The 27,874-nt window shown below is 41.4% G+C and overlaps 1 protein-coding gene across 4 annotated transcripts in view; it reads left to right on the top strand.

Moving 5' to 3' along the window:
* The window catches only part of SESN1 (sestrin 1), a 47,097-nt gene that overhangs the window by 5,713 nt on the left and 13,510 nt on the right, over positions 1-27,874 (top strand). The window contains exon 1 of one of the 4 annotated variants that reach the window (XM_035109281.2): positions 22,556-24,836. The exons of 2 other annotated variants lie outside the window; for them this stretch is intronic. In XM_035109281.2, the coding sequence (XP_034965172.1) occupies positions 24,762-24,836 (75 nt within the window). In that variant the 5' untranslated portion in view covers positions 22,556-24,761. Of the gene's footprint in view, positions 1-22,555; positions 24,837-24,857; positions 25,006-27,874 lie in introns of those variants that run through there. One more of the 4 variants, XM_060272617.1, reaches the window with a different exon arrangement.

The following is a 27,874-nucleotide window of genomic DNA, read 5'->3' as shown; positions in this document are numbered from 1 at the left end:
TTGTGAGTAGACATATGCTTGTGACATTTGCTTCTTAGGATGGCCCAGGCAGGAAGGTTTATGTAGAGGAGGTATTTGTAAACTTAGAGCAGAATTTTCCAAGCATTCTGCCAACTCAAAGGCATTGTGCTTAATGTGGTACTTTGCGTCTCCAAGTGAAACATTCAGTAAAGGAACAGTCAACTATCTCTTTCAATATGTTTTTGTAATGAGTGGTTATTTGCAGTACCTCAGATGCAATTTCAAGTCTTGGCCTAATGGTTGTTTTCATTGAAATGAAAGATTTGTGGGCACTTGGAATTATTTATTATAAATTCCTTTCTTTTTTGTTTTTCTGTGCTATATAAATTATTTAGATTGCTTAATAGACTGGTAGTTTAGACGCTTGATATACTGATTGTAAAAATGGGATCAGAATACAGTATCCTTGTTGGAAATAATGATGTATTATCACAATAACAATTGTAAACTGGTTCTTTAGTTTAAAAATACCCAAATAAGGGAACAATAAATAAAACAATACTAAAGTAACGTTTTAAAAACTCAAAACAATGAGCCTCACATTTTAAGAAAGTTTATATTTAAATTATTTATATTGGCTTGCACTGTTTCTGCATCCTGTGGAGGTTGTTGTTACCCTTTCAGTAGATACTTAAAAACAAACAAACTTGTAGATCGACGACTTGTGCAAATCTGATGTTTAAAAATGACTTTTTACACATACTTTTTCTCTTGCTTGTGTAATACAAAACAAAAATACATGACAATATGGGTTAAAACATTTTCAGAGTCTTGATTGCCCTGTTACTGGTAATATATGGCAGCAAGCAATTATATGCATTAAAAAGTCTGATAATCCTTAATAAAATACTTTGCCTTTTTTATATATTTTATTTATTTATTTTATCTCTATACCACCCTATACCCGAAGGTCTCAGGGCAGTTCACATAAAGGATCACATACATAAAATCACAATACAAACAACAACCCAATTAAAAAAAACCTAAAAAGAGCCAGCATTTTAAAAAGGGTATAGGATGTAGATCGGGTCAGGCAAAGGCCTGGTTAAAAAGGAACATTTTTGCCTGGCGCCTTCTCTGGGGAGGGCATTTCACAGATGGGGAGCCACTGCAGAGAAGGCCCGTTCTCATGTTGCCACCCTCTGAACCTCTCGAGGAGGAGTCACACAAAGAAGGGCCTCAGAAGATAATCTCAGGGTCTGGTAGGTTCATATGGGAAGAGGCGGTCCTTGAGGTACTGAGATCCTGAGCCATTTAAGGCTTTACAGGTCAAAACCAGCACTTTGAATTGGGCCCGGAAACTAATTGGTAGCCAGTGCAGTTGGACCAAGATCAGTAATATGCTCAAACTGTCTTGCTCCGGTGAGCAACCTGGCTGCTGAATTCTGCACCAGCTGAAGTTTTTGAACCGTCTTCAGAGGCAGCCCTACGTATAACGCATTGCAGTAATCTAACCTTGAGGTTACCAGAGCATAGAAAACAGTAATTAGGCGATCCCTGTCCAGATAAGGGCTTAGCTGGGGCACCAACCAAAGATGATGGAAGGTACTCTGGACCACCCCCCAAAAAAGTATTTTGAACTTAAAGCATGTACAGTGGTACCTCGACTTACGAACGACTCGACAACCGAATTTTTCAACTTACGAATGGGGGTAATGGCCGCGTGCTTATGAATGTCTCGACATCCGAAAGAAAAGCGTCGCAGTTTTAGATAGGGATTTTTCGACTTACGAATTTTTAGATCGGGTTGCTTCGACTTACGAATTTTTCCGTTTCCAATGCATTCCTATGGGAAATCGCGTTGCCAATGGCGTTTTTCGATTCACGAATTTTTCGACTTACAAAGGTGCCTTCGGAATGGATTAAATTCGTAAGTCGAGGCACCACTGTACTTGATTAGGGACTGGATATTAGCCATGTAGCATACTGAAGGTGTTTAAGGCTTAAACCCTATACCCAACTCACCTGGGAGTAAGCTCCATTGAACTCAATGGAACTTACAGGCAGCTCCCCTGCTTCTGCACATTGTTTAACTATGCGCTGTGTGTAGAAGTACTTTCTTTTATCTGTCATGACCCTTCCAACATTAAGCTTCATTAGATGCCCACAAATTCTACTGTTACTACTGTTATGAGAAAGGGAGAAACAGTTTTCACTGTCATGCCCTGCGTAATTTAAAAACTTGTATCATGTTACCTCTTACTTGCCATTTCTCTACCCTAAAAAGCCCCAAATGCTGCAAAAAGGGAATCACTCCAGCCCCTTAATCATTTTGTTTGCCCTTTTTTGAACTTATTTGAACTTCTGCATCATTGGAATGAGTGGCAACTATAATGTTTCTTGACAACATAGTTCCTGAAGTCAGGAGACTGATAGCTGTGGTCCTTCCTTTTTTACATCTTTCTAAGCATACCAGGATTTCTAAACAAAGAAACTGGCTGGGGCTGCTTGGAGGAGTTGTCCAAACATTTGGAGAGCACCAGGTTGGGGAAGACGGGTCTGCACTGCTGGGTTTTTAGCTTGGGTTATGTTAGGTCATAGGATTTGCATGCCTTGTATCTGACTGTCATCTGGCTGAACTGCTGCCAAGTGATAATGAAATGTATGTTTACACAGCAGCTGGCTCTCCTGTGAAAAAAAAGCTTTGTCAGTTTTTGTTGTTCTCTTCCTTCTCCCACCCAGTGTGAAGTTTGCCTGGAAGATTTCTGGCCCTGGAAGAAATTAAAAAGCTCTATGCTATCAGGCTTCAGATGCCTATGGCAAAAGTCTGACCCTTATCTTAAAGGGCTGTGCAGTTCCTAGATTGTGGAGAAATGTTCAGTCATGCAAAACAACAAGATATGCTTCTTCCCAGCCCCAAACTGATAAAGGAGCAAATACAGCCAAGGGTACAGTGTCACCACAGCGATTGTGGTGATGAAGCGCAGAGCTAATTTGGATGTCGGTTTTCACACTTTTTACTTCGAAGTGCAAAGCTAGAGAATGGGTATGAAACTAAGCAACTTGATTTGCTGTCCTAATTGTTTTGAGCATGTCATATTGCTTCAGTTAACTTAATTTGTGACTTTCTTAACCAGTCAAGTGTCCTTGTCTCAAGCTTGTGCCTAAACATAAGTTATATTCCTGAACTATCAGAATGAATTCAAAGAATGTGTGTGCCTGCTGAAATATTCCTGTTTGGGCTTAGAGTTACAACAGTCTGTTGGCTTTGTATTTTTCTCCCTGTTTCCCAGAACATTGTTGTTCTACTTGATTTATATTAGCTATTGCTTTGGAAAAAGAGGGTGTCTTAACCACAGTATTTTGGAAATAGAAAAGAGTTCATTTTCAGGCTTTGGTTTCAGTGTTTGTGATTATCCAAAGTGAAACTTTGTTTCCACTTCAAGCCAGAAAATGATTTCTGTTTTGATTGCATTGAGCAAGAGTTCTTAAACTATACACACCCAACAAAAAGATGAGTTTCCCTTATGTGCCCCCCAAGGTTAAAAGAGAAGCTATCAGCAAATATTAAAATGTTTTATTATTTTTTTGTATTTGTTAAATTTCTATACTGCTCTTCACCACAATTTAAAAACAAAAATACACAAAAAACAAACAAAAAACAATACACCCCCCTCCCCAGTTTAAAAGGCCGTAGATGGTTAGCCAAAGGCCTGTGAGAAGAGGAAAGTTTTTGCCTGGTGCCTAAAAATATGTAACAAAAACACCAGGAAAGTCTTCTTGGCAAGAGCATTCCACAGACAGGGAGCCACTGAAGGAAAGTCCTGTTCTCAGGTTGCAGCCCTCCAGACCTTTTGTGGAGGGGGCACATGAAGAAAGACCTCGGATGATTGCAGGTTCAGGTAGGCTCATAAGGGGAGAGGCAGCCCTTGAGGTATTGTGGTCCTGAGCCACATAAGGCCTTAAAGGTCAAAACCAGTACTTTGAACTGGAGCCATAGACTGATAGGCAGTCAGTGCAGTCAGGCCAGCATTGGTGTTACATGCTCAAACCTTCTTTCCCTGGTGAGCAACCTTGCCACTAAATTCTACATCAGCTGACGTTTCCAAGCTGTCTTCAGAGGCAGCCCTGCATATAATGTAACCTAACCTAGAGGCCCATCATATGCCAGAGGCTCCCACTGTGTTTATATATTTTCATAGAACTGTATAGTTGGATAACAGATGGGCAATCTAGTCCAACCCCAATTTAGTCAGTCAAAATATAAAAACAGACAAGAGCATACGCAGGGGGGAAATGCTATTTACAAAATGCAGATACACATATTCAACCAAAAGCTTGAGTTATAAGCTGGTCTTCAATTGGAACTGAAAGATTGGCACCAACTAGTGATGATGCCATGACCAGAAATTATCCCCTGAACAATTTGCTTCAAAAAGATATAGCTCCCAGTCCAGGCTTAAGAAGCTGGATGAGTCAAAATGACATGTGAAACCGCCTTCCCTCCCAATGCATATGGGACAGCTTGGCTATGACAACAGACAGCTAATCTAAAAATACTTACATGCTTTTAACCATGCTCAGATTGGAATCTTCAGGGGGAAATTTTCTAGAATTATAGGGGCAGACATCAAAAGTGCATAGATAGTACAGGAAATAGGATATCCCTGTCCAATGATGAACACCATGATTGGATGTAAGGGAGTGACTTGGGGGGGCATGCTGGGCTAAGCCAGCACATTAACACCACCTTCAAATCTAAATAAGTGGTAGAAAATCAAAACAAAAGAAGTGAACTCAAAACTAATTTCCCTTAAATCCAAGCATGACATTATTCTAGCTAGGCCAAGGACTGGACATGTGATCTAGATATGCATTAGTACCTGCTGAACAGAAAAGTTGCACCAGTTCCATGTTAAAGGTCTGGACATTCTCATTGCTGCATCAAATCTGCTTACTTCTCCTTCCCCCTCACTTGGGGGCACTGTGACTTCGTTATTTTTAACCAAATCTTCTGTGTTCATTAGATGTGAGCTAGTTTCAGGTTTTCCTTATAATGCTTATTTTGAAAGCGACACCCATTGCATTTCAGCTGGAAAACTTGCATAGGTGCAAGGAGATGCTGCAACCTAAGTTGCCATTGGTGTACAACTAACAGCAGATGCCACTCCTTTCAGAAATAATTCCTTAAAAATCAAGGTCATGGTTATAGTTGCCCAAAGGGCTTGAAAGCTTTGAAATTGTACAAAATGGCGAACATGTCATAATATGTAGACAACAGTAAATAGGAAATTTTGCTTTAGTTTTTCAGGGTAGAATAATTTAAGGTAGCTTTATGGAAACTGGATCATTGCAGTGAAAGGTATATGAAAGTATTTCCATATGTATATTCAGGTCCACCAACTTGTATGGAGGCTCTGTCTAGCCTACAGTTGCAGGAAGCAGGCTAAGATGCTATCTGCTACAGCTGGGGGTGAGCAACCAAGAGGTCTACTCTGGTAACAATGCTTAACCCCTGAGATAAATTGGTGCTCATGTTTTAAAGACACAGTTAATACATTTTTATATTAAATATGAACGTTGCAGTCTTGCAACAAGCTCTGTGTATAGACTTTGCTTACGTAGTCCTTTTAGTTCCCCAAAATATCGGCAAAACTAAATATGGGAAACATTGTCTGAGCTGAGTCGTCCCCCCCCCCCAAAGGTCAATAAAAGTACACTTGTTACTCAAAAAGGACACAGATTCTATGACGAAGTGAAATGTTTGCTTGTGGAAAGTAGTTGGTACAGTAAGCTTTATAAAAAGAAGTGTAGATTTGGGATGGTCTCAAGCTCTAAAAAGAAAAGTGTTGTGGTTTATGGCAGGTTTGGAACCTAGGAAATAGGACAACAGTCCTAACTAATTACCTACTATAGTTTTGTGAATTTGAACATTGGTGGACTTTTCAGTATGTGATTTCTAGTAATAAAATAACTACGGAAATAAAAGCTGTTTCTACTGCTCTTAATATCCGTGCTTTATTCAGTTTAGCAACTATGAAGCATGTAAACTTGTTTATACTTGTTGTTGTTCCCTTCAGCTGGTAGCTGCAGGAACATCTCCGGCACAAGCCATTGAGGCAAATAGGGCATGGATCAGCTGGATGTTTGAGGACTGGCCCCTTACGTTTTATAGATGTGAAAAGATGTGAAATGGGGGAAAGCCATTCATTAGACGTCATTGTTGAAGAAATACGATTTCACTTCCAAATAAACAGAAATACATTGCAGGGTGCTGCCTGTGTGGGGTAAGATATGACATCACACTGCTGGACATGATGAGACTTCCCCTTTTCCTTGCCACAGCTCTCTCCACCCTCTCAATCTACTTCATAGGGTTTTGGAGCAGCGTTCAAAATTAGCCAGGTGCCAGTCACATTTTGCGACTGGATGGACATTTTTCTCCTGGTAGGGGTCGTTTCTGGTTATGGAATCCCAGCTTAGAGAAAAATATACTGCAGTACCTTCTTTTCTTTTCTTTTTGCAAAGCCATAATGTTTGTTGAACATCAGGCAGAGAGAGACGTGTGAGTGTGGGTTCTTTTTTCTAAAATAGTTTTGTGGAGGAAGAGCTGGCAGAGGCTTCAGCTCCTCCTGCTTGTTCACTTTGTTCTTCAGCACCCTCCCTTCCACTTTTTAGACTCTTAAAATTTAAGAGGTTCATCAGCAAACCGGATTCTGCTTAGAGGTCGTCTGCTGTCCTGCCTAATTTGGCCCTGTATGTTTAGGTTTAGAGAGATGCAAACAGTGGAGAGGAACATGTTTTCTACTCTGACATTTGCTGTTTGTTCCATCTACTTTTCATAATAAACCTCAGCTGCACAGCTTGATCTTTTCCCCGAAGCAGCCATTCATCATTTAAGATCTCAGACAAAAGCAGAAAAACAAGCCACCCTTTGCTGTAATAGGACATGGAGAAATGGCAGCATTGTGTCTTTGCTTTGTGATTGGCTGGAGGAGATCACACCTCTGGAATCTGTTTATCCCCTAAAAATAAGATAGAATCTCCTGTGTGTTTCAGTGAAACCTTTTATGCAACACTTCATATTCAAACAAACATAATTACAGTATTTGCAAATTATTTGGGTGGGTTGGCTACGAATGAGGGGAATGAATAAGTGTGTTTCTTTTGAGAACGGTGAGTGCTATGTGAGCTTTTTGTGGGTAGGGCAACACTTAGTTGTTTTTCAGACCTAATGGTACATTGACACACGTAGGAAGCTGTGCAAGAGCTTAACTACATTGCATCTTGCTGTGTGTGTGCATGCATTCCCATACAACCCAAAGTACAGACTAATTGCAGTTATGCCTCTGTGAGTGTGTGTTTAATAAAGGGACTTGCTAATACTCCTAATAACCAGAAATTACTTGAGATCTTATTATTTTATTATCAGTGCTACTAAAAATGTGCTTAGCATGTGCCCACATCAGATATTACAATTTTCTTAAAGTTATACACAATTTTACTTTTTGAATCTAGTGAAATAATTATCCATAATTGTGATACTTGAAAATGTTTTAAATGAAAGCAGCTAGAAGTTACAGTAATTAGCTCTTTAAAAAAGGAAGTAACATTACAGAGGAAATTTTGCTTATGAGCTAGTGGGTAACCAGTACAATAGCATGTACACACACTCTCTCTGTGTTTAATATTTTTTTATGATGATGATGATTTATTCAATTTATATACCACCCTTTATCAAAAGATCTCAGGGCACTGTACAACATCAGAAACACATTACAGAACATCAATGATAAAAACAATATAAAGCACACTGACAGATAGCCTAGTCATCATAAAAGCTATCCTCTCCCCCACACTTTTACAGGCCATAGATTATTTAATAGCCATAGGCCTGGGTAAAAGAGGAATGTTTTTGCCTGGTGCCTAAAGACATGCAATGATGGTGTCAGGCATTCCACAATCAGGAAGCCACCACAGAAAAGGCCCATTCTCTGGTTGCCACCTTCCAAACCTCCCTGGGATGGGGGGGGGTGGTTATAGAGAAGGGCCTCGTATGACAAGAATTTATATATATTCAGTTGTTTCCAGGGACAAATACTACTTAGATCTGTGCTTAGTTTAAAAAACAATCAATGTGTGCATTCTATTTTTCTTCTTCTGAGTTTTATATAAATTGCCCTCATGCCAAGTTTCCAAATTGCTCCTTAAAACAACACCCATATAAATTACATCCACAGTGATCTTGAGATTCCACAGAGGTGCACACACCTTACATCTTCTGTGAGACTCTTGGCAGTTAGTCCCACAGAACCCAGCATGTTCTTTATTGTCAAGTTTAAAAAACAAAAGGAGTAGGCATGCCATGTAAAAAAAAAGTATATTAAAGGAAATACAAGAGCAGGAGATCACAGGGATAAAAGAGTTGAAAGGCGGAGTTGTGCAATCCTTTCCTTATAAGCAAGGATCCACATGCTTCAACTGGCCTTGGTAGCCAACTAATGTTTTTAGTTGCTGGCAAGGCTCTTTTACTTCCTGCTGCACATGAGTGAAGTCAAATATCCCTTCTGAATCTTTTTGCAGCCACTGAGCCTAATGCACCACTTTACATTACAGTGATACCTCTGGTTACGAACTTAATTCATTCTGGAGGTCTGTTCTTAATCTGAAACCGTTCTTAACCTGAGGTACCACTTTAGCTAATGGGGCCTCCTGCTGCGCCGCTGCCGTGCGTTTTCTGTTCTCATCCTGAGGTAAAGTTCTTAACCCGAGGTACTACTTTCGGGTTAGCGGAGTTTGTAACCCGAGGTGTTTGTAACCCGAGGTACCACTGTACATAGCTGCCAAGTCTCCCACTAAAAAATGCGGGATCAGCAGTGGCGCGGCACCGGAAGTCGCTTCTATGCATGTCTGGACATGCGTAGAAGCAACGTCCAATGTCGGCGGTGCCCGATTTCCGGTGCCCATACATGGGTAGCGCGGCATCGGAAGTTGCTTCTATGCATGTCCGGACAATTTCTGGTGCCGTTCTACCCGATTTTCGGTGCCCAGGCATGGGCGGAGCAGCACCTTAAGTCACTTCTATGCATGTCCAGGCACCGGAAATCGGGCGGCGCCAGGACCCAAAATGGAGCCTCCCTGGCAGGTAGGAAATCCGGGGGATTTACGAGATTTTTTCCAATCCAGGCTGCCAGCAGGGAAATGGTTTAAAATACGGGGATTTCCCGCGAAAAACGGGAGACTTGGCAGCTATGCCACTGTATTTGCTTCCATGCACTACTTGCAGCTTTTCTTTTCCTTTTTAAGTGTTATTCTTCTGGCAAAGTGTACTTCAGACTTTCTCTGTGATTGTCAGATTGGATTTGTGGACATCTCTCCAATGAAGATGTCGAGGTTTTTTTCCCCCTTTGGGGCTGTTGCCTGGGTCAAGAACTCTAGGAACATTTACTTGTGTATCTGAGGAGTGAATTTTCCTTCTCAGACATCAAAACAAGACTGTGTGTTTTTACAGTCTTTATAGAAATAACTTTTCCTGCACTTGAATAATGCAAATGAAAGTATGTAAAATGTGCAAAGCCCAGCTTCTTGTCCTTTGTACCTTCCTACAAGTGAGACTTAAGCAGTATGTGGACCGAGAACTCCCAGAAGTGCAAGCTGGATTTCGAAGGGGCAGAGGAACCAGATACCAAATTGCAAACATGCGCTGGATTATGGAGAAAGCTAGAGAGTTCCAGAAAAACGTCTACTTCTGCTTCATTGACTACACAAAAGCATTTGACTGTGTAGACCACAGCAAACTATGGCAAGTTCTTAAAGAAATGGGAGTGCCTGTTCACCTCATCTGTCTCCTGAGAAATCTCTATGTGGAACAAGAAGCTACAGTTAGAATTGGATATGGAATAACTGATTGGTTCAAAATTGGGAAAGGAGTACGACAAGGCTGTATATTGTCTCCCTGCTTATTTAACTTATATGCAGAATTCATCATGCGAAAGGCTGGACTGGATGAATCCCAAGCCGGAATTAAGATTGCCGGAAGAAATATCAACAACCTCAGATATGCAGGTGACACAACCTTGATGGGAGAAAGTGAGGAGGAATTAAAGAACCTTTTAATGAGGGTGAAAGAGGAGAGTGCAAAATATGGTCTGAAGCTCAACATATAAAAAAAAACCTAAGATCATGGCCACTGGTCCCATCACCTCCTGGCAAATAGAAGGGGAAGAAATGGAGGCAGTGAGATATTTTACTTTCTTGGGTTCCATGATCACTGCAAATGGTGACAGCAGTCACGAAATTAAAAAACGCCTGCTTCTTGGGAGAAAAGCAATGACAAACCTAGACAGCATCTTAAAAAGCAGAGACATTACCTTGCCGACAAAGGTCCCTATAGTTAAAGCTATGGTTTTCCCAGTAGTGATGTATGGAAATGGGAGCTGGACCATAAAGAAGGCTGATCGTTGAAGAATTGATGTTTTTGAATTATGGTGCTGGAGGAGACTCTTGAGAGTTCCATGGACTGCAAGAAGATCAGACCTATCCATTCTGAAGGAAATCAGCCCTGAGTGCTCACTGGAAGGACAGATCGTGAAGCTGAGGCTCCAATACTTTGGCCACCTCATGAGAAGAGAAGACTCCCTGGAAAAGACCCTGATGTTGGAAAAGATTGAGGACACAAGGAGAAGGTGACGACAGAAGACGAGATGGTTGGACAGTGTTCTCGAAGCTACGAACATGAGTCTGACGAAACTGCGGGAGGCAGTGGAAGACAGGAGTGCCTGGCGTGCTCTGGTCCATGGGGTCACGAAGAGTCGGACACAACTAAACACCACCACCACCACCACCAACAACAACAACAACAAGTGAGACCTAAATAATTTTTGTATTTCCTGTGTTACTCAGATGCGAGACATACACTGGATTGAATGCTCACTTGAATTAAGAAGGATTCCTTTTAAATTTTTTCCTCCTCTACTAGCAATTTTCACATGTAAATCAATGTAAAGCATGTTGTTTTTAAAAAATGTCCTTAATTTTCCTTGCAGTTCCAGGTAACAAATACAAAGTGAATAAATACATAACAATATTACATTTTGCCTGTGTTGGAGGTTCTCGTTTAGAAATTGGCTTAGTTATTTTGGGATCACTGCGATACATTTTTATTACAATTCCTTATGAAAGAATTAAAAATCTGGCTGTGATACATCACTGAACAGGAAACATCTTTGTGCCCTCAGAGCATTTAAATACAAGATGAAACAAAGCTTTTCCAAAGGGAAGCAGATAAGCAATTCTCTCCCACATGAAGGCATTGGGCTGGAAACAGGTTAACCTTTCTATTTTGCTCCCAGTGGAAACTGCACAGTTAAACACTTTGCTCAATTGCTGTGAAATAAAACCATCATTGTTTACTTGTTAAGTAATGACTTGCTTAAAGACTAGGCTTATTCTATTCGTAAGTGTACACTTAATTGTAATTGAGACCTTACAGGTATTTTTGTTTAATGTCCACCCATCCAAAATATTACACATAGGAATATATATATATATATATATATATATATATATATATATATATATATATATATATATTGTCTAAATGTTTAAAGCTTAGCTGCCCACTAAAATCCTTAAATAACTGTCAAAATGAATTGGGATAAAGGATGCTGGACGGAAGTAGCATAGGTATGTGTTGGGCCCAGAAGGGAGAAGAGAACAGAGATGGAGTAGAAGAAGCAGAGAAGGGTCTACTTGTACAATACAGTACCGTACTTTTTTATTTTTATACGTTAGAGTCAGAGCTGGTGTTTTTATTGGAGATTGTAAGCTGCTTTATGGAGGAAGTTCCTTAAAAATTTGACGGACACACACACACACACACACACACACAGAGAGAACCCTACCTACCAGTACCTGGTGGTAAAACTAGTTACTGAGAAGCATTTTGTTCTGTTATTGCCTGCATTTTACTGAAGCTGGTAGTAAATATGGTCAAAAGGCCTAACCATACAAAAGGCACTTTTTTAAAAGAAAGAAAGAAAGAGGTTTATTTAATGGTTTTTTGTCCCCCAAACCCCAAAGCAGTGAACAGCATATTAATACAAAATAAATATGCAATAAGTACAATAAATCAATAAAAAACAATATAAAATATCAAAATCACAAATTATCGGGTAAAAAAAAATAACTTTGCTGGGAGAAACCCCATAATGACAGTCACTTTAAAACAAATACCTTAAAAATTAAAAGTTACCTCCAAAATTAGAACACTGTTTTTGTGTACAGTTTGCGTGCAAAGCGTTCTTCAGTTTTCTGTACTGGAAAATGGACAAACTTTTTAAACACTATCAATCTATCGTGAAATTTAAAAATGTACTGCTGTCTATCTTTTCTGAAATGTAGGCTGCCTTTTATAGAAACAATTTTTGAACCATGGAGCTCTCCAGCAGAGACTTTTAATTTGTCAAATTTTAAAACGTAGAATCATAGAATTGTAGGGTTGGAAGGGATCCAAGGGTCCTCTATTCTAACCACCTGCTATGCAGTAATCTCAACTAGTGCATCCATGACAGGTGGCCATCCAACTTCTGCTTAAAAACCTCCAAGGAAGGAGAATCTTTCCCTTCCTAAGCAAGTCCATTCCACTCTCGAACATCTCTTCCTGTCAGGAAGTTCTTCCATACGTTTAGTTGAAAGCTCATTTTGTGTGACTCGAAGCCATTAGTTTGGCTCTAACCCTCCGGAACAGGAGAAAACAAGATTGTTCCATCTTCCATGTGACAGCCCTTTAGATATTTGAAGATGGCTATCTTATCACCTCTCAGTCTCATCTTATCCAGGCTAAACATACCCAACTACCTCAACTGTTCCTCATAAGGCTTGTTTTCCAGAAGCTTGATCAGCTTGGTTGCCCTCCTGTAATTCCTGTGATTCCAGCCTGTCAACATCCTTCCTAAACAGTGGCGCCCAGAACTGGACCCAGTATTCCAGGTGTTGACCGACCAAGGCAGAATAGAGTGGTTCTATGACATCCCCTGATCTGGGCACAACACTTCTGTTGATGCAGCCTAGTTTGGCAGATAAGCCGAACTGTGGAAGGCAGTTTCCCCTTTAAAACTAATTGTTTTTTGCCTTCAATTCACATTACGGTATCTCTTTTCACTCAATGTGCTACTGTTCTCACTAGCAGTGTTATCATGTGAGATATGGTGCAACAGTACTAAAACAGTTCTGTTAAATGGTTTGGAATGGCTGAGTCCTAAATCAAACATGTCCTCAAATTATCTTATTTCCAGGCTATAGACCAAGATTAGGGGTCACTATAGGTCACTATAGACCAAGATTAGGGGGGCTGGGATTCAAACGTTTGATAAAAAATATTGTAGAAGGAAAAGGTCTTTTAAAAAAGAATCTACTGAAATTTAAAATGCAAATTGCCTCCATTGACCTCCAAGAATTGAAATTTGGGGGTGGGGAGGAATGCAAATTGATTGATCTCAAACCTTGGTATTTAGCATGACATCAGCTAGCAGGACAGTGTTGTGAGATGACAAGAGTTTCTGAAAGCAGAAGTGGCTCTAGCGGAAATTACTTCTACGGTAGATGAGATTGTAGTGACATATGTACAACTATTATTTCAGTACAAATACTGGTAAGACATTGAACCAGTAAGACCAGATATATCATGGGTAGGCAAACTAAGGACCGGGGGCCGGATCCAGCCCAATCACTTTCTAAATCCTGCCCGCAGATGGTCCAGGAATCAGCGTGTTTTTATTAGTAGAATGTGTGCTTTTATTAAAAATGCATCTCTGGGTTATTTGTGGGGCATAGGAATTTGTTAATCCCCCCCAAATATAGTCTGGCCCCCCACAAGGTCTGAGAGACAATGGACGGGCCCCTGCTGAAAAAGTTTGCTGTGCTGACCCCTGAGATATAAAGTATGCTTCAGTGCTTCTGTCTGCTTCAGTCTTAGAGAACAATTTGGAATTTATTTGTTAGTCTTCAGTTCTCTGGCTTTGGCATGTGCGTGCTTTTATCATTTCCAGCCATGTAGCTATACAGAAAACACTCTAAACACGAGAGTTACTTATTCTGTAAATATCCATCACAAGACACCATTTCTGTTTGTCTCTCTCAGGCTGAGTCCTAGATATAGAAAAGAACCAATTTAGTGAAAAGGAGCTCTTTGGTTCTCACCTTAACCACACACTTTGCCATTAATATCCATATTTACAATGTTACTTATAGCTGACAAGCTCAAAATAACTTTCTGCATAGTGAGTTTAAATCCTAGTTTCAATAACAGGCAAATTTAAATTTTGATGCATTTTAAACAAACTGTTGTTTACATTTCAGAACTAGCTGCCCCAGGAGCTTCTGTCTATAAATGTATACATTGAGTTCCATTTGATTACTATGAAGCATCTTTATTTTTTCATTTTAGCACAATATTTAGAGCTGTGACCCGTCTGGTATACTGGACTTCTTGCAAACTGAACATACGTACCAAAGTTATTTTGTCACAGACAAGGCTAATATTTGGTTTGAGTCCCCAGAGTTGATAGAACTGGTTTTTCTCATTTTGATGCAAAAGCTGTTGCTAATTTCATACAGAATTATCCATACAGCGTATTTTAAAGCATCAGTAAAAAACCACTATAATATCAATGTGGTCACACAAGAACACATGCAATTCATAAAAATACCGTAAACTTAGTGCCAAACCTTTAAGGCCTCAAACCCCTTTCTCATATCATAGCTGCTGCTGCTACTCTTCCTCCTCAATTAATTACCTGCCCTTGACTGTAAAGTCCCATGGCAGATTAGACAATGATATATGGGGGGTGCTAACGGTAGTTTTCCTAGTAGTGATGTATGGAAGTGAGAGCTGGACCATAAAGAAGGCTGATCGCCGAAGAATTGATGCTTTTGAATTCTGGTGCTGGAGGAGACTCTTGAGAGTCCCATGGACTGCAAGAAGATCAAACCTATCCATTCTGAAGGAAATCAGCCCTGAGTGCTCACTGGAAGGACAGATCCTGAAGCTGAGGCTCCAATACTTTGGCCACCTCATGAGAAGAGAAGACTCCCTGGAAAAGACCCTGATGTTGGGAAAGATGGAGGGCACTAGGAGAAGGGGACGACAGAGGACGAGATGGTTGGACAGTGTTCTCGTAGCTACGAACATGAGTTTGACCAAACTGCGGGAGGCAATGGAAGACAGGAGTGCCTGGTGTGCTCTGGTCCATGGGGTCATGAAGAGTCGGACACGACTAAATGACTAAACAACAACAACAACAGTAGTTTGACTATTAAAGGCCAAGGAGAAGTGCATTATCAGTGATTGCCTTGTTGTAAACAAAATCTGCCCTTATTCTCTTATGGGGTACACAAGAGCCCTTATAGAGTCCTTTGTAGGTTCTCCATTGGTAAGAGAAAATAACAGAGGCCAACCAGAGAATATTGAGAAGCAAAGCAGCTAGTAAACCTGATCTTTATTAAAGCTGTTGCAACAGGGTGCTCCCCTCACACGCAGGAGAAAAAAGGAGGACCCCGAACAAAGGTGTGTAGACATTTTGAAATTCCCTGCCCTGGAGCTCAAGACCACCCCTCCACACATCATACATACATCACAGAAGGAGTGTAGCCCAAGACCACCACCCCAGATACATCATTGCTTCATCACAAAAAAGGCAGTCTACAGCAGAAATTTGAATTTTGTTGTTTTTCCTGTCTGCCAGGTTATCTGATAATGCCTTATCTGATTGCTTTTCCTGGTAGTCTGGCCATTCCTTTGAGATGGTAATTACTTAATTCCTGAAACAATAGGAAGGTTTCTTTCACCTCCTCCCTCCTTGCAGAGAAACACTTGGTCAGCTTGGGAGTCAAAATGGTTTCAGGACTGTCCTCCCGCGCTGCCTCAGACATGTGGTCTATATATTTATGTACGTGTTTGCTTGATACATCTCTCCCACAGGTCATCACTCCCCCCCCCCAGGGGAGATGACATAATAAAACCCTCTTCTGCAAATGCTGACTGCCATATAGGGAGGAATTACTGTTTCCCGTACTTGGGACCCAGATTGTTTAGGCTTTAAATATGTTGACTTGGTCCTGGAAGTGAATTGGCAACCAGTGCAGCTGCTTCAGGACAAGTGTTATGCTTGTCCTTAAAGATATCCGAGCAAAGAGCTGGGCTGCCCCTTTCTGTTGTAGTTGCAGCCTCTGGACTGTCTTCATGGTAAGCCTTGCGTAGAATGCACTGCCGAAGCCTGAACTGGAGGTTATCATAATATGGAGTACAGTGGCAAAGTTATTCTTATTCAGAAGGGTCTGGAGCTGGCGTACCCACCAGAGCTGGAAGTAGATGTTCCTAGCCACTGAAGCTACCTGGGCCTCAAGTGATGATGAATCAAGGATTATCCTCAAGCCAGAAGCTTGGTTCTTCCCAGGGAGTGTAACCCTGTCCAGAACATGCCATTCTGTACCTCATGGACCTGAAAACTAGGCAGCCATATCTCTTTCTAATCTGGATTGAGTTTCTGTGCCAAGAAAACAAACTATGGGCCAAAATTTATTAAAATGCCTTATTTATACTCTCCACTCTCTGCGCCCACTCATGGTGAGAGCTCCAAAGCACTTACTTTAGAAGAGTGAGTGGCAGGTAATATATTATTCATTCTTTGTTCTTGCATCTTGAATAGGAGAGAAGATCACACCACCTATTTGCAATTTCTTTAACAATAGCCTGGGTTTGGGTGTGTGTGCACGGGTAACAGGAAATGTCCTCCCTTCTGATCAGCAGGAGACCCACAGTCAAACCATGCATGATTTAAACCCACAAAGTGGTCATTTATGGCTGACTGTATACAGACTTCATGTCACTTCCTTTATTGAGTGCTTCCTGTGCATATTACTTTTTGTAATGTATGAAGCAGCACTTTTAGTCATTTATCCAGTTCTGATAAGCTGTCACCAAACAGCTTGTCTATGTAGGAAGCCGCTTTTAGGTCGCTCCTGCCAGGGCTAAGCCAACAACAAGGGGTGGGGGTGTATGTGTGAAGATTTTAGCATATGTTACTCTGAGCATACTGGCTATCTTGATTGCTGGCTTTTAAGTTGCTACCCACACAGTGAACAAAATTGCCATATATATATAATGCAGGATAGTCTCAACCATATCTAGAGAAGTGTGTAGATAGAACTGTCTCCAAGAGTATGTTGGAGAGAGTTTGAAAGATAAAGCTTTCTCCTTTGCAAGTGAGTGAGGAAAGGTAGTTCTGGTAAATAATTACAGGCTGGGTAAATGGCTACTGCTCATTGATCTGCATAAAAGGAATTCTCATCTGTCAGCAGCCACCAGGCATAAAGACTAGAAAGCTAGATAGTACACAAATAATATTGCAGGGTCATGAATGCTGTATATTTATAGACTACAAGATTGGGGAAATGTCTGATATGTGTCTGGCAATACACTTTACATTCTTCAAGTTGAAGATCTTTAGCCCCTTATGTGACTGACTTCCTAATGCAGTTCTTGGAAACAACAACAAATTTCTCAAACTTTTTGTTCTTTCCTGTAAGCTTTGGCTTGCTTATAAACAAATAGGAAGGATGCAACAGGGGTGTATGGAGGTATTAAAAATAAATTCACACAAATGCTATTAAAACTGCTTCAACACTTTGTAGCAATGTACTGTATGCACGTGATTGGGACGCGGGTGGCGCTGTGGGTTAAACCACAGAGCCTAGGGCTTGCCGATCAGAAGATCGGCGGTTCAAATCCCTGCGATGGGGTGAGCTCCCGTTGCTCAGTCCTAGCTCCTGCCAACCTAGCAGTTCGAAAGCACGTCAAAGTGCAAGTATATAAATAGGTACCGCTACAGCGGGAAGGTAAACGGCATTTCCGTGTGCTGCTCTGGTTTGCCAGAAGCGGCTTTGTCATGCTGGCCACATGACCTGGAAGCTGTACGCCAGCTCCCTCGGACAGTAATGCGAGATGAGCGCGCAACCCCAGAGTCGGTCACGACTGGACCTAATGGTCAGGGGTCCCTTTACCTTTACCTTTTTGCACGTGATTGGGAGCTCAGCAATGCAACTATTGGAGACTTTTCCCTGCTAGCTATGAAACAGGTTACACTCCTGTCCCTTGGCCTTGCATCGTTGGTGTTGCCTTTCTTGTCTAGGTAGGTACATGTGATGGGGAATGTTCCAGACACTTCTAAACAGTGAACATGAAAGTGACAGTTCAGACTATGGACTCAGCTATACAGCTGCAAATAAAACGTTTTAAATGAGTTCTAAAGTGCAATATACAAATGTGACACTAGATGGCGGAAGTGAGCTATGCCAAATTCAATATATTTTTCAATTTTTTTTTTTCTTTAAAAAAAGCATTTTCACAGTGTTTTTTTATGTTTCTAGATGCCTATACTGTATATAGTTTGAAGGAAAGAAATGACTGCCAGGCAGCATTATTCAGTTCCAGGTACAGTAGTTAATTACTGGCTCTAATCCTCCTAAATGCAATGGTGATTTGATTTAACTGATAAATGCCCTGGGGTCATTGACATAGCCTCAAGTTGGGGGAAAATGCTATTTATGTGTCCAGTGTGCGCTTGAAGTGTTGTGTGAACAGATGGAAATATGCCGGTCCTTTTGTGTAGTGGAGTGTAGCAGTAGATAGCATGCAGTAACTTGCTGAGAGACAAGTAACCAAAGTTCTGTGTGGACTCAAGAGCACACCATCGCATCTTTATGATTCTAGTGTTAGTTCTCAGGTGTGATACACCTGAGTCGCAAGTTTCAGCACCTTGAGTGAGGCATCCTTGAGTTTCTTATTTTGATCTAGCCTTGCAGTTAGTTCTGTAAAGTTGCTCAGTCTTCTTCCCCAGCTTGTAAAAGTATTGTGATAATTGCAATAACTAGTGCTCTGAGCCCTATAAAACTAAGAGAATGGGGTGGGTGGGTGATGGCTCGATTAGAAAGAATGCTATTATAAAGAAGCACTGTGCATCTCTTTCCCCTGAACTGGAAACCTGTATGGCTAGCCTAGCTGTATCTGCTGGCTTTCAAGGGATGGGAGAATCAAAAGAGACTCTTCCCTAGGCAATCAAAGATCATTGGGGTGGGGTAGAAGTGGCTAATGAGGATAGAGAACTAAATGCTCTCCCTTTATTTGCTTGTTTGGGAGCAGTTGCTAATTTCATTTATTTCCACAATAACCATTAGCTGTTTCCCCTCCCCCTGTAGTGCATGAGTTCTGAGAACATTATGAAAATAACATTGATTTCATTTTGGAAACAAAGAACAGTTTCTCTTTTCACCACATATTGTGGGAGGAGAGGACATATTTCAGCATACCAAAGTTTGCGTGGCCTTCTGCATGTTGTTTTTAAATGTGCATTACGATGGTTGGTCAGATCTATTTAAAATCTTATTTAAAGTTAGTTGGTTTTAGTAGTTTTATTTAAGGCTTTAGGCTGATAATGAATAGTATGTATTTTATGCATGGTTTTTAGCTCTATCCTTGTAAACATGTTTTCTAGAAACTAAACTGGGTGTACTTAAAATAGTTGTCCTGTTAAATATGAGTTACTAGAGGTTATTATATGAGTGGCAAGTCACTTGTGACAAATGATTCCATGCAGTCTTATTAAAAAGCAATGAGGCTAAGATCCTGGTATAAACTCTGTTGTAGAACATAAATCTCATGTTTAGCATTAAGTAATTACAATACTGCTTTCAAAACAACTGATGTTCCCAAAATACCTACAGCAGCATTAACTGGGCTGATGTTTCTTTTTTGGGGGTGTACTTACCGTAAGTGTATCTTGGGATTTGTATGTTTAGGAGTACAATGACATCTCAGTTAATAAGCAAGATTTTAGACGGATAAGCTGATATATTGAACAGAATGAAACAACTTCTGTGCCAGGGTCCAACAGAAAAAAAGAGTCCTAAAATAAACAGGGAAGCTAAATAGATGAATAGTTCATAGTACAAAAGTTCTTCAAATTAAGAAAAACACATTTATTTAACAAGTGGAGGCAACCCTGTACATGAAAACATTTGTTTGTGCCTTATATCTTATAGAGCAGGAAAGCAAATGTTCCCTTTCAGCTTATGAAATATGGCAGTCATTTTTTTACAGTACACAATCAGAGAAGTTGCTTGAGGAGGCTGGCCTTTCTGAGGTGTTGAGAAGCTGAGCCTTATACCTGTTTATCTGATCTCTGATTGGGTAAAAACTGTTGCTAGGCTCACTTCTTTGTTCCTGAGCAAAATTAGAAAGGGGAGTGTGGCATGTTTCAACTGCTTTCTGTTGCTTTGCTAAGTTCTGTCTGCTTCCCTTTCTTCCCTTTTGTCCTTTCTCAGAGGTATGATAAATTAGAAATTTACACAACTTTTCTGAGTTTCAGTAGGTTAGTCCTAATGAACATATAGAGGCAAAAAAAAAAATCGAGTATTGTTATGTTTTCAAGAAATTAAAACTTAGAATCTTAATGAAGAAAATTAAATTTATTTAATCTGAATTATAAAAAGTCACACTGGCAGCAATTAAAGAATAGTTTCTGGCACCTGGACAATAAGAATTGCCAGAGAAGAAAGAGGAAGGCTGTTGCTGGTTTTAAACACTGCATGTTGAGCGTTTCCATGACCCAAGATACAGAAATGCCACCATATGGCCACACTTGTGATAATGTTCATAAAGACAATGCTATTATTTTTATTTCATTCATTTAAACTAAGCAATTTATATACTGCTTAACTACAATCATCTCTAGGTGGTTACATAGAATATAGAAAAGGGGGAATTTGGTTAAAACTATAAAACCAGAAAGCCTGCTGGAAGAAAAAAGTATTTAATAAGTGTCAGATGTTCCACAGGCAGTTGCATAAAATTGGGCCTACAATACTGAATGCACAGCTCCTGAGGAAAGCATCTGAGCCAATGGGGGGGCACACAGTGACTCCCCCAAACACCTCAGTGATCAGGCAGAGATATAAGGGATTAAGTGGTCCTTAAGATATTGCACTGTCTGTCTATACACTACTGGACCAGTTTCATAGTAATTTGCAAGTCCCTTGACAACTTTGCTACAGGATATCTTAAAGGTAAAGGGGCCCCTGACCATCAGGTCCAGTCGTGTCCGACTGGGGTTGCGACGCTCATCTCGCTCTATAGGCCGAGGGAGCTGGCGTTTGTCCGCAGACAGCTTCCGGGGTCATGTGGCCAGCATGACAAAGCTACTTCTGGCGAATCAGAGCAGCGCACAGAAACGCCGTTTACCTTCCCGCCAGAGCGGTCCCTATTTATCTACTTGCACTTTGATGTGCTTTCGAACTGCTAGGTGGGCAGGAGCTGGGACCGAGCAACGGGAGCTCACCCCATTGCAGGGATTCGAACTGCCGACCTTCTGATCAGCAAGCCCTAGACTCTGTGGTTTAACCCACAGTGCCACCTGGGTCCCTATACAATGCATATAAAACACTTTTTCTTTACTGATCTAGATGAGTCCTAAATGGTTGATGATGTTCTAGTGCTGGTCGACACTTTAACACGAATAGTATCTATGGAAGTCTTGCTATTATTCAGTGCATTTGTACCAAGACCAAACTTGAAATTGTTCAGTAAATAAGCCTTCAGAAGGGGATTCCATACTAGAATCATATAACTACAAATGAAACACTGAAATATTATGTGTTGTTGTTCTTAACTGCAAACATCACTGCTGTATTGTGGATTTATATTCTAGTAGTTCATTATTAGGAGGGAGTTAAGATTATCTGCGTAGAAGTTTTCTTTGTTTATACAGGCTGTCCTAGGGTATTTGGGAAGTAGGTTCCATTATACTTCCCTTATCTTTTTTCTTGTTTATCTCTTGCTAGTACAGTGTAAATAATGATATTTAGATGGGGGAAGGGTTGCTGGATATGCAAGGACTTGATATTTACTTATAGTACTTGTTTCAGTCTTAACATTGACATTGGTATTTTGGATGTGAAATGTTTGCTCGATGTGATCTAGGAGAACTTCAGAATGAGGGTGGTAGAGGAGATATAATGAAACAAAGTTTTTAGGCTGTTTGAGAAACAGTTAAGAGTACCTTGGATCCACCAAGTGTGGCTTTGCGTATCTGATCTTTCAGTGTCCTCCGAAAAAAAGGTCACTGGGGAAGGTAGAAGGTCAGAGCATTAGTGCCTATTATCTGTTTAGAGTTGAAAGAAACATATTCATTTCTAAATGAAGTTGTGGGCGTAAACCAAGTGTGGAGAACTTTTGGCCCTCCAGATGTTGCTGAACAACAACTCCCATCAGCCCTGACAAACACGGCCAATGGCCAGAGATAATGGGAGTTCTAGTTCAGCAACATCTTGGAGGTCCAACAGTACATATCTGATGTTTTGTAATGCTTAAATGACAATACAGCTTCTCTTTTTGCCTATACAGGTAGGTAGCCGTGTTGGTCTGGGTCGAAGTAAAATAAAAAAAATTCCTAAGTTTTTATTTTGGTATGAGCTTTCGTGTGCATGCACACTGAAGAATCAGTGAAGAAGTATCTGAAGAAGTGTGCATGCACACGAAAGCTCATACCAAAATAAAAACTTAGTTGGTCTTTAAGGTGCTACTGAAGGAATTTTTTTATTTTACTTTTTGCCTATGTGCATGATCAGATCAGGAAGCTGTAGTGGAAAATGTGGAAGAAAAACCGAGGAGGTGTAAGTTTGGCTTCCTGTGAGTCCTTGCAGGAGCACTCCTGCCTTCAAGAGTGGCTCAGCTGGGGCTTGATTGCCCTGAGTAGGAGCCCTAACTGCCACAGGTGGCGGCCATGGAGATATCCTGCCTCACCTGGTTGAGGCAGGTATAAATACTGCAGGACAATGGGGTCAGGAGGGAGAGGATCATGGACCAAACACTGCTGAGGCTTCCCACGGTTGGATCTGGTGTTATATGTGGGTGAAGGTCTGGTGGGGGAATTGTTACTTTGGAAATTGTTCCTTTGGGGTTACTTCTTGGTGGTAGAGTGTTTTGTATTACTGTGTAAGAAGGTTTAAGGAGGTTTATTATTGAAGGTTTAAGGTGGTTTACTGTTTGAGGAGTTTTGTTTTTGTTACTGTTTAAGGGGTTTTCCTGTTCTGTTCAAATAAAAATATATTTCCCCTCATATGTTGACTACCAAAGATCCTTTGAAGAACCTGTAGAATTAATTGGCAAAACAAAAGCCAATACTCAGGGTAGGCTAGATGCCTTCCCCACCTATTTCCAAGATTCATTGTCACTAAACAGTGTTAGAGTAATATGTGAAGCTGTGTCCAACTCCCCTTAGCATCATTATATTTTTGTTGTTCAAGCAACAGTAGTTGACTTCCTTTAATTACGGATTTGTTTTGGTGTGTCAAATATGCATATCAACAATAAAGAAGATATAGGCTACCCTTAAAAAAAATAATCCACATGTCTTGAGACGATTTTTATGAGAGACGAGTAAAATAAAGAGCCCATTATCCTGCCACAGTTGAGAGCAATAACTTTTTTTTTTGCAAGTTCAGCAGTTTTCCTCCCTGAAGGGAGATATGTATTGTAAACACTGTGAACCAACTGTACACAAATCCCCACACGGAGTTAATGTGCTTTGTGCAGAGCAAGTGAATACATGTTGAGTCAACTGAAAGCTTTGGCTTCTGCAACTTTATTTTTCTGTTCCTTTTCAGTTCTTGAAAAATAGGCAAATTGACACGCGCTCACTCAGTCACAAGGACTGATAGAACATCTTTTTAACCTTAGTGAGGAGCTTTGGAGCCCCTATTTGTAGGAATTTGAACATGAAGATGATGGAAGTTTGTGGAAATATGCAGACCAGTTGTTCCCCAGCAACAACTACGGTAGCATGTTGCATCATTTTCTGGCGTGACACAATTAGCAAGGAAAGCTGTGGCTGGAACGTGGGCAAAGGACTGGGGACTTTGAAATCGGGGCAGATTGGAGGGGGAGAGGACAATGCTGATGCCCAGCAAATGACTTGAAGAAGCTAGCATAGCCTAAAGTAAACTGCAGTTGTTGAACAGAGCCCTTTTCGTTTTGCAAGCCTTTCCTCAACTGGGAAGGGTCCAGTTTTTGAGAAGGCTGGTCCCCCTTCTCTGTTGTTGTGGTGGTGCCGTGGTGGTGGTGATGTTATGGCCCTCCACCCAGCAGTATCCCTAAGCGCCTATTCTGTGGCAGGGAGGCAAGTCATGCCAGACAGAGCCAGGCTTCGCAAGCGCTGCCAAGAGCGCTTTCTAAGATTATATACGAACTTTATTTGTAGAGTGGGAGGGGAGAGAGCTGGTAGCTGGCTCCAGGGCCTGTTGCTGCCTGCAGCTGGGATATTGTGCCTCTCATTGTCAGCGCTAAAGAAAAACGCGGCGGCTTCTTTATTATTATTTTTCTGCTTAAAGAGGGGGTTGAGAAGGGAGTCTTGGGAGAGCAGGCGCAGATGAGGGTCGGGGTCGCTGTCGCCGTCAGGAACTCGCGGCCCGAGTCTGGGGGACGGGGCGTAAATCCATGGGCCGTTCTCCCCGGAGACCTTTCGTTTTCGCCCCCCTTTTGCCTGCCTGTGAGTCCCTCCGCTTCCCGGTCATTGGCGGGCAGCCGCTAAAGGGGGCGGGCTCTACTTGGTTTGTTGTTTGTGCTGGGCCTGCCCGCCCACAGGGAGGCTTTTAAGCCTCGGCCTGCCAGCCTTGCTGAAGCGAAGCGGCGGTCGCGCGCTCTGAGCAGCAACAGCAGCTCCTCCTCCCTGTGATCCGGGCTGGTAGGCATGAAGCTGGCCGGCACAGCCAACCGGACCTCGGGCTTCTGCTGCAACCACTGCGGAAGCCAGCCGCGCCGCAAGGTAAAAAAAAAAAGGGGGGGGGGCTTGAACCAGCGGGATGCATCTTGAGGAGGGGACCCGCTTCGGGCTCGGAGGTTCTTCAGTCTGCTTGTTACGAAGCAGAGTCGGCTCGCGCGCCGCTTGTTCGGCTGTCAGTCAACAGGAGTGAACGCGAGCGAGCGAGCCTGAGGTAGATTCAGCTGTTTACGGAAAGGCTCCCAGCTTCAGGTGTTCTTGCTGGCTTCGTCGGTGTCGCTTGTCATTTCGCCCCCCCCCCCCCATTTTTTTTTTTGCTCTTAGGCTGAGTTGCAGAAAAAGCATTTTGGGGGGTGGGGGGGCAGATGCTGGAAGCGTTGCAGCGTTGTGAGGATCTGCTTCTGAATCTCCTGGTTTGCCGTATTGGCATGTTCTTGAAGCCTCATTTGGTCCTCCTGCTAAGAACCTAGCAAAGGAAGACTGGCTTGTAAAATTTCCTCTTCTGTGGTTTCAACAGACCTAGGAAAGCAATTCTACATAGGGTGAAGGGCAATTATTTAAGTGTCATTGTTGTCTTTAAAAGCTGTTGGGTGTGCTTCGGAACTGGGTATTACAGCCCGTTTTAATGCTTAAATGTCGGAATTGTTTTGTTTGTATCGTTTATTCATGGATGGCAATATTTCCCCCTTGAAAGCCTTATTTTGGAAGTGCTCAGATGTTTGGGGGACAAAGCTGATTTTTGCTATGTGCATGTTCTAGAGTAGCACACAACGTGGTGCTCCCCAGTTGATTCTGGATTAAAACTTTCATTATCCCTGATCATTGGTCATGATCAGGCATCCCCAAACTGCGGCCCTCCAGATGTTTTGGCCTACAACTCCCATGATCCCTAGCTAACAGGACCAGTGGTTGGGGAAGATGGGAATTGTAGTCCAAAACATCTGGAGGGCCGAAGTTTGGGGATGCCTGGTCATGATGCTTGAGACTGAGAGAAGCTGAAGGTGGAGGGCACAGCACTGTCTACCCCTGCACTTACTTTTCAAGTCCCAAACACAGACTTAATCAACAAATGAAAAACCACTGTAATAGTCTGCAGTCTTTTCAAAACCACCTTCTAGTATAAAGTGTACTGCTCAAGTTCCCTTCTGTGGTTAGAATTCTTGGGAAATGTGGGGAAAATTTAGTAAAAGTGTTGCTGGAGAAATTAAATGTGGAACTTCACAATATCAGTTTATGAATAACAGTAACTAATGCTAGAATCTTCCAGTCTCTGCATCCTTACATATCAGAAATATAACCTTGGAGACATCACAATGATCTTAGTAGTACTTCTCTTAACTAAAAGTAATTGTTTATGCATGATAGTAGTTAAGAATGTAAAGACATTATGAAAACAGGAGCTGAAATATGAGCAGTAAATTACAGTACAATTTTGACAGCATATTGATAAGCAATTAATTAAACCTACTTGATTTATGTCTGAACTTACTTGGAATGTTTGACATTTATATACAGGAGCTACAGTATTTATTCAGTTTCTTAAAAGTCCTCTGAAGGCATCAAGTGCCAAAATTGTAAATAACTGGCAAAGAATTTAAACATCTAAAAGTGATGTAAGTTGTCAGTCATGAATCATAATGTTATTCAGAGACTAGGCTACAGTGGGAACAGTGTGTGTGGATAATATCTCTGACTAAGCAAAGAGAAGCTCGTTGACTGTCTACCTTACTGCCCTGCAAGTAGCGAGGGGCATCCCATTTTTATGCACAAGTGACAAAAAGAATAGTACGCCTCTGAGGCTAGATACCCTGTTTCCCCTATTTTAAGACATAGTCATAAAATAAGCCATAGCAGGATTTTTAAGCATTCAAGGAATATAAGCCATACCCCGAAAATAATATATAGTGATAGGCGCAGCAGCAATGCCAGCCGCGGCAGGAGGAGGAGGAGGAAAAAAAATAAGACATCCCCTGAAAATAAGCCATAATGTTTTTTTTGAGGAAAAATAAATAGAAGACGGTGTCTTATTTTCAGAGAAACACGGTAGCTCTCTTGGAGACACTACAGTTATTGTCTCAAACTGAAATGAAAACATGAATTTTCAGTGTGTATCAGTTTGCATAGAGATGTCAAAATACTTTAATCCAATGACTGGAATGCAATGCCTGTCATTGCATTAAAGTATAACAGGTAGCTGGCATTAACAGTGTCATGATCAGTGAGTTATTGTCTTAAAGTGACATTTGAGCAAGGCATGGATGTTTTAACTTGCTCTCATGTAACTAAAGAGGTACAATACTGTGGTTTTAAAAACCACACATTTCTGTACTGAAATGTGAGAACAGGAGAATTGAAAATATCTACCCATGGTTGTTGTTGTTCGGTCCCAGCTCCTGCCCACCTAGCAGTTCGAAAGCACGTCAAAGTACAAGTAGATAAATAGGTACCACTCCAGCAGGAAGGTAAACGGCGTTTCCGTGCGCTGCTCTGGTTCACCAGAAGTGGCTTAGTCATGCTGGCCACATGACCCGGAAGCTGTCTGCGGACAAACGGTGGCTCCCTCGGCCTATAGAGCGAGATGAGCGTGCAACCCCAGAGTCGTCCGTGACTGGACCTAACAGTCAGGGGTACCTTTACCTTTACGCATGGTTGGAACCATGGGGGGCTCCAACACCAAACTAGTTCAGCTTTAGTTTAACGTAAGAGCCTGCTAGATTAGGCCCATCTAGTTCAGCATCATGTTTCCACAACAGCCAACCAGATGCCTGTGGGAGATTCACAGGCAGGACCTGAGGACCAAAGTGCATGTGCCTCCTGTGATTTCCAGCAACTGGTATTCGGAAAAATACTGTGTTTGACCATATAGGCAGAGCGTAGCCATCATGGCTAGTAGTCATTGACAGCTCTTTCCTGAAGGAATTGTCTAATCCTCTAAAGCTATTGAAGTTGGTGGCCATTGCTTCCTCCTGTGGGAGCAAATTCTAAAGTTTATGCATTGTGTGAACAAGTACTTTCTCTTATATATACTGAACATTTAAGCATTCAGCTTCACTGGATGTCCACAACTTCTAGCGTTATGAGAA

Source organism: Zootoca vivipara, chromosome 3 (genome assembly GCF_963506605.1).
Source record: "Zootoca vivipara chromosome 3, rZooViv1.1, whole genome shotgun sequence".
Taxonomy (NCBI): Eukaryota; Metazoa; Chordata; class Lepidosauria; order Squamata; family Lacertidae; genus Zootoca; species Zootoca vivipara.
Note: the sequence above shows the minus strand (reverse complement) of the source record. Positions and strands in the feature narration are given on the sequence as shown.